The 7258-nt window shown below is 40.5% G+C and overlaps 1 protein-coding gene across 1 annotated transcript; it reads right to left on the bottom strand.

Moving 5' to 3' along the window:
- On the bottom strand, positions 1-2202 carry LOC138021876 (uncharacterized). The gene is made up of 2 exons (XM_068868902.1): positions 2066-2202; positions 1-1642 (listed from the first exon to the last, which is right to left on the bottom strand). The coding sequence occupies exon 2, from the start codon at positions 1632-1634 to the stop codon at positions 456-458; it is 1179 nt and encodes a 392-aa protein (XP_068725003.1). The 5' UTR covers positions 1635-1642; positions 2066-2202; the 3' UTR covers positions 1-455.
- Positions 2203-7258: the final 5056 nt, after the last annotated feature.

Raw genomic sequence — 7258 nt, 5'->3', positions numbered from 1 at the left:
GAAGGATAATCCTTCATTTGCGAGGAAGAGATTGTGTTAATCCAAGCAAAGCGTGCGTTACAATCTCGTTCCCGGGACCTTTGCATCTCTCCACCCCAGAGGGAGATGAAAGACCCAAGACACTCGGAATGCCAAATAATGTTTTATTTCAATGTCTTCGTAGTTTAACCTTTCCTCCAAAGAAAGAAAGCTCAATTTATTTAGATTGACACAAAGCCTAAAAAGGAAAGCCACCAATAGCAATAGATGCCATTGCAATCGAACAATTTAATATGAGTGCTTAAATACTATTTGGTCAGTAATTCAGTCAGAGAGCTGGCAAACCACTAATTATCAGTCACCCATTCTTATTTATTACATACCAACCAGCATTCGAAAAAGAGAGAGCTCAAGTCTCAGCCTGATTAATCATGCGTTATTTGGTCTTAGAATCCTTTCTAAGGGTTATTTATAAATTAATGTTCGGGTAAGAATTTATACCACAAGATTTTTCCGCTGTCTTCCACGAACCGACAGTAACTGTCAGTATTCCAAAGAGCCTTCCATACTGGGGTGTTATCGAACCTGTAGTATTTTCCTAAAATCGGTTTAACGGCTTCGGTTGCTTCAGCTATGTGGTAGTGTGGCATATACGAGAAGAGATGATGGGCAACGTGGCAGTCTGTGAGGTGATGAAAGACGTTGTTGAGTATTCCATAGTCCCTGTCAACGGTGCATAGCGCTCCCTTTAGCCAAGTCCACTCTTCGTCTGAGTAGTGAGGGACTTTGACATCGGTGTGCTGCAGATAAGTGACTATAACCAACCACATGTTAACTTGCAGAAGAGGTATTACGTACAGGCACACCAGCCATCCAAGAGAGTGGACATTGGCGGTGAGGTGGTACAGGACACCAATCCAAACAAGCAAAGCGATGTCACTCACAATGACATCCCAGAAATCCTTTGCCACGAAGATTGGAGCGAATGGATTAAAGTGGTTTGGGCGCAAGGGATATTTTGCATATGGCCTGCCTCGAGCGTGGAAAAAGAGATACGCAGGCCAGCCAATGGATAGGTATTTTACAAGATGCAGCAAGCGCCAGAAAATATTTGGAAATTCTAAATCCTTTTCCGACTTGAGTAAGCTGCGAGTGTTCGGAACAAAAGCTTGGTCTCCTATCATTCTGTTCGTATTCCGATGATGTTGAGCATGGCTGATTCGCCACGAGTGGTATGGAACAAACAATGCAGTATGAAGGACCAAACCCACGATATCACAGATAAGCTTGCTCGTACAGAAGGAGTAGTGACCGCACTCGTGAGCTATTATCCATACACCAAAACTGATGCATCCCTGACAAATCCAGTACACGGGCCAAAATACGGCGTGAAGGTACCACGGAAGAGACGCATTGAAAACCCACAACGCCGCGGTGTATAACAGCACAACACCAGTCAAGTCAAGTAGCAAATAAAAGCTTGAGACAAGAAGCGAGCTTTCGAAGCAGTGAGCGGGCACCGCATCTTTCAAGTCTTTGAGCGTGAAAGGCGGACTATCTGTCGGTGCTCTTGTCTCAACAATCTTGTCGTTCAGCTCGCTAATTTCGCCAGCCGGCCTAACTTCCTTCCTGTTCCTTCTGGTCGTCTTATCCATCAGAAATCCTAAAAATGATTCAGTAAAATCAAACAATGATTCAGAGAGGTATGATGCTAACAAGTGTAAGTCAAAAAAGATTTAGAGGCTGTGATTGATTGTTGTGCATGTTATAGGTTGTGCTCGCGCGGAATGTTTACTCCTACCAACCAATCAATGCCTCGAAATCCGCCAAGCTAGAGTTAATAACCTAAATAATTCACCCCGCACCTGTTTCGGAATTAATAAATAAATCAAAGTAAATGGCGGGTGGTTATTTCCTTTCGACCGCGGAAAAAAACCAAGAATAGCCCAAATTTATGAAATTATGCTCTTGAAATTCGAAGGCAAATTGCAACAATGGCTATCTCTTGTGTTTTTTTTAATCCAAACAATCGAAATAAATTATGGCAATCGGAAAATAGATCGTAATATTAGAAAAAGCTACTAACCGTATTTGCTGTTTTGTATTTACTCGTTAATCACTGTTCGTTTTAAAGGGAAGGAAATTCTCCATGGCATTGGAGAACCGTCAAATTAAACAGTTGTGCACAAGAGCGGCTGTTGCTAAGATACTATTGTGACGTACTATTACAAGCTCGGGCTAAAACAGCGCGACTCATTTCATAATGGAACATTGTCTTTGTCTTTCACAGAGTTTCATCTAACCACGAAGTTTGTCTACGCACAAATTAATTGCCTCATGTAGCAATTAACTTTGTTCCTTCTATTGTCGGCTTTTACGCGAGCTGTTAAATTATTTCGTAGGTTTTAACAAGACTTGGTTGGGTTATTTCTGGCTTTCTTATCGCACAATCGCACTTCTTTTCTGTTTTCATAATTTGTCTTTCGTTTTATCTTTGTCATGGTGACCTCATTGTTTAATTCTGCAGCTTTATTTGGTTTTACTGGAATTACATCAAATCGTGTTACTAGAGAGCACGGTCTCGTTAAATTCAAATTTTTACGCAATGGTAATTCGAGAAAACATCACCATATTACTGGTTTTGATATGCGTTCAATGACTGAAATATATTTTTGACCTGCTGTATATCGAATAAAGTGTTAAATGAGTTTCACACACATTTAATCTCGTTGTTTTAATTATAAAAGCAATTTATGGTCAACTTTAGCACGAAGACAGTGTTGTACGCCGTTATTTGCGACTGTATGTGGAACGATTGTCGAAGTCGTTCAGTTCATATGCAGCCGGTATCTTCAAGATAAGGTTTTCCAATCGTACTTGTCAGTGACAATTCTCAACACGAAAACGGTGTAACGTGATCGTTGGATCAGCGCGGTGATCAACAATAGGAAATCCTGAAAAACTATACTCTCATTATTTTCTTCACCCTGCTAGCAGAGCCTCATTTTGTCTTTTCCTTTACTGAGGAGGAGAAAAGGAGGCTCTGCCTGAATCGCGTCAACTCTTTGAAGCAGCCGCAGCCCGAACTTCTGGACGAGTCAATCTTGTTTTCTTTCGTCAAACCCGTTTTTCCGGTGCAAGCATCCGTTTAGTGATAAAACCGATGGTTATAACTGAGCCCGCTGTACCGTGAAAAACCAATATGGCGGCGTGATCTGGCGGCATATTAGGCTTGGACTCGAGACTGTATCCTGGCATACTCAAAAAAGATTTTACTCGATTCATGCAGAGTCTTTCTCGAGAACGCCAAAATCGAGCAAGCAAAAGAAAGTCACTGCCAGCAGGGTGTATTTTCTTCTGAAGCATCCTAAATCCTCGAATCTCATTGGGCCTATGGCGTGCTCGTAAGTGGTCCAGCTTTTTGCGACTCGGGCCACGAACCGTTTCCGCGCTAATCGCGGCAAATTGAAATTATTGCGAAAGTTTATAAACAAAGGCAACAGCTCAGTATTCACAAACATCCTCTTGAGATGAGAAATATATAAGGAAAATAAAAAGACTCAGAAGAAAAACGGCTTCAGACGAGAGAGTACACAGTGAAAGTGAATTTTACTTGAGGAAGAAACCTCCAACGAACGGGTTTACAACAAACGACATCTTTCAAACGAACAGAAAAGTAAATCAGTTATTCACCCGTTTTGGTCGATCCATATGGGAAAAACCCGTACCCTTGGCCTTCAGCTGGTATATGTGCTAAGGCTGAGAGAAAAAATGAACATTTGGCCGAGAAGAGAAGCTTCGAGGGCAAATGTGAAATTCTGAGGACAATCTCTTAGCCAAAGACATGATCAGCCAACATACCAGCAAGCCAGAAAAGGGTTTATGTATTTTATAACCCTCCCATTATTTTCATATTGCGCAGAAAACCGCTCGTAAAAAGCCACTGTTGATCTGATAGCGATGCACTGTTCAAAAATTAACTATAGAAAGGAAGTGTGTCGGTCTCAGGAAAAAAAAATCAAATCATTTTAATTGTCACTGCGAGTCGAAAACTCGAAAAACAAGGCGCTTTTTGGCTTATTGAAAAATATATTTCAACTATGAAAGAAAGTGGATGACATTGTTTTCAAATGCGGCTGGAATTTTTCTCTCCTTCGAACGGTTGGTTTATTTTATAGTTAGTAAACATAGAAAGAAAGTTCTCTACTCTATAAAATGACTCAGTTTAACCTGGCGTAGGATTTAACCTCTAAGTCGGCTCATAACTTTCTTCACCTTCAAAGACGTTGACAGCATATTTTGTTGACTTTCTTGTTCTTTCCGGAACAGCATTTGTGACCAGCTTTTTCTTGTCACTATTACTAAGCGAGTCGGTTCGTTTTTCGTCCGCGTAAAATGCTCTTCTGTTGCTTTCTTTCCACTGGCTTTGCTTCTTTTCAACGGAAATGATCGCTACAGCATTTCGCAAGGCAAGGGGGTTATTGCGAGATAACTGTCCTGTGAGTTTGCTCTACGTGACGTATATTAGCCAAAATTAAGGTGGCTCGGTTTCAAAAATTTGGAGGGAATGTGTTATTAGAAAGATTAACTCTACAACACTGTTTCACTTAATGGCAATGTTATGGTACCATATGAAATACCAATAATTGCTAAACAAGATGCACATATTAATGTGACGAAATATGGCAACAAAACAACCATCCAAAAAAGCCCTACATTTTGAGCTTAAGCGCTTATATCTCAAAAACGAACTCTCATTTTTTAATGCTGAAAAGTGATTAGCAGGCTGAGACCAAACTCTCTGCCAAGTTAAAAAAAAAGTTCTTTAGAGCGGATTTAGAGCCACCTTAAATTTTTTTTAATTGTGAAAGTAGCTCTGAATTTTTTTAAACTTTGCAGAAAGTTTTATCTTAGCGTGCTTATCACTCTCCAGCAATAAAAAAATGGGGGTCACTGAGTTTGTTTTTTAGATACCGGTATATGCGTTTAAAGACAAAATATAACCTATTTTTAGATGGCTCTTTTGTTGTCATGGTAACCCGCTACGTCACATTAATTAATGAGTGCATCTTGTTAAGCATCTATTGATGTTTCATATGGCGTCATAACATTACCATTAAGTGAAAGGGTTTGGTAGATTCAATCCTTCCAAATAGTACAGGGTTACAACCGGTTTGAACCTCCTTAATTAAATTAATGAATATTGTTGTCCCTCGGGTATCGATCGAGTTGCCATTTAGACACCATCTCGGATATATTGGTCTCCATGTGCTGCTTTCCCAAGGGACAGTTAAGTCCTGTTAATACCGGGATGGTTGACCGCACGGTAATAACCACTGCATTGAGGTTCGACTGCGCTTCTTTTTTGCTCCGCCGTTTTCTTCCCTGTTTGCTCAAGGGCAAGTGAATTTGTGTTGTTTTATTCAAAGTATTACAAGCAAATAAGACAAAAGCTACATATCAGTATGCAGAACACCAGAAAGATGTGTAGTGGTGTGTTTGTAGGAGAAAGACGTTGCAATTCGTCCCGTGTGCTGCACTTAGTCCCGACAGCGATACCGAGTTTTGATGTTTCAATTGAGCTGTTTTTCCCAGGAGATTCAAGTTTTCTCTGCGTACAGAGCTATGAGACTCGAGCAATATATTCCCTTTGGACGTCGAGTTTTATCGTCTTTGTGTTGGAAAGCCAGATACTCATGGTCATTGCCGCCGAGAAACCAAAGCGACATCCCACCAAAAGGATACTTCTTTATAAGACATATATTAAGTGAAGCTATAATCCTCGTAGTTATGAACGCAATTTTTGCAATTTCGTAGAGAAGCCTGAAAAATTCACGACTTCAACGGGGTTTGAACCCGTGACCTCGCGATACCGGTTCGACACTCTAACCAAATGAGCTATGAAGCCACTGACGTTGGGAGCTGGTCATTTGTGGGTTCTAATTTTCCCTTGAGGAATGAATCAATGAATGAAATGATACATCAAATAAATCATATACTGAACTGCGGATATGAAATCAAGTAAAGCTATGATCCTCGTTGAAGTCCTGAATTTTTCAGGCCTCTCTACGCCTTTGTTAAAATTGCGTCCATAACTGCGAGGTTCATAGCTTTACTTGATTTCAGATATTTTAAACCGCGCAAAAATATCCCAGTATAAGTAAGAATCACCGATAGGAAACCCGAGTATCTCGAGATGCGCAGAACGTATGCGCAATAACTGATAGTAGGCACCGTCCTTAATTACACCGATGCTTGCTCCTGAAAATATGCCTTGTGTCTAGTTTTTCAACATTTTTAGAATTCTTCTTCGATGCTTTCCTTCCCCACTGAGTATTTCCACTGAGTATTTCTGGCGCTGCTGTTCTTGGGATGTTACGGCGTAGCTGTCTAGAATGACCACTCAGTTGTCCTACACTGCCTGGCACGATGGCCGAAGACACGAGGAGAGTAAGCAAAAACCACATCTTGCGTGAAAGGAAACTGGCTAGGATCAAAAGATGAGCTAAATATTTTCGTTTGACTGAGCTTCTGTTGAATTCGGTCTTCCTCCTTTTCGTGTTTCCTGAGTTCTCGGCGCATGGACTTTAGATCTTCACTGGAGACTTGACATTCCTTACCTTAAAGGATGTTTGTCTTTGTACTGATTGCTTTCATCTAAGTATAGAGTTGGCTACTTCGCGAGAATGAGGACATTGTATCAGGTTCGTATTCAGTTTTGTGGTTTTTCTTCGTATATAAAATTGCACAGAAGCCTGACTGTCGAGCTCAGCGGGATGATTTCGGTCAGCTGTCGTCTGTCTCTTCACATTCATCAAGAAATCTCTGAAATACGTTGATGTCGTATCTTGTTTCGTTAACTGTGTTTTCTTATTATTGATTCTGGATAAAGATGCGAATCTCTTCATCTCCAAGTAGTTCCGACAGTTTTTCTCCGCTTTGAAAGAAAAATGGTTGTCGAGGACAGTAGCTTCCGTTCACGGTCACGGTCCTGCACGAAATTAATCAATAAACACTGTGCAGTATAGAGAGGGTGAAAATCTTTGTACTTATATAGCCTCGATACAAAGAATTAATTTAATTATTAATTAATCAATTAGGGAAGTTTGAAAAAAAGATTTCATTTCGTTTATTTTATTTACCGGAGACCACGACTATTAATTATAATTTAACAAACTCTGGCTGATCTGGAAATACAAAGTGAACGTCCTCCGTTGTTGCGGATATTCATGCTGACGAATTGTTCAGCGGATACAAACTACGCGATCCGGTGCCAACC

This window comes from Montipora capricornis, chromosome 10 (assembly GCF_036669925.1).
Source record: "Montipora capricornis isolate CH-2021 chromosome 10, ASM3666992v2, whole genome shotgun sequence".
Lineage (NCBI taxonomy): Eukaryota > Metazoa > Cnidaria > Anthozoa > Scleractinia > Acroporidae > Montipora > Montipora capricornis.
This window is presented reverse-complemented; position numbering and strand designations above follow the sequence as displayed.

Bases quoted from the DNA above. Each gene is read 5' to 3' on its own strand.
- LOC138021876 (XM_068868902.1), bottom strand. From the start codon at position 1,634: ATGGATAAGACGACCAGAAGGAACAGGAAGGAAGTTAGGCCGGCTGGC.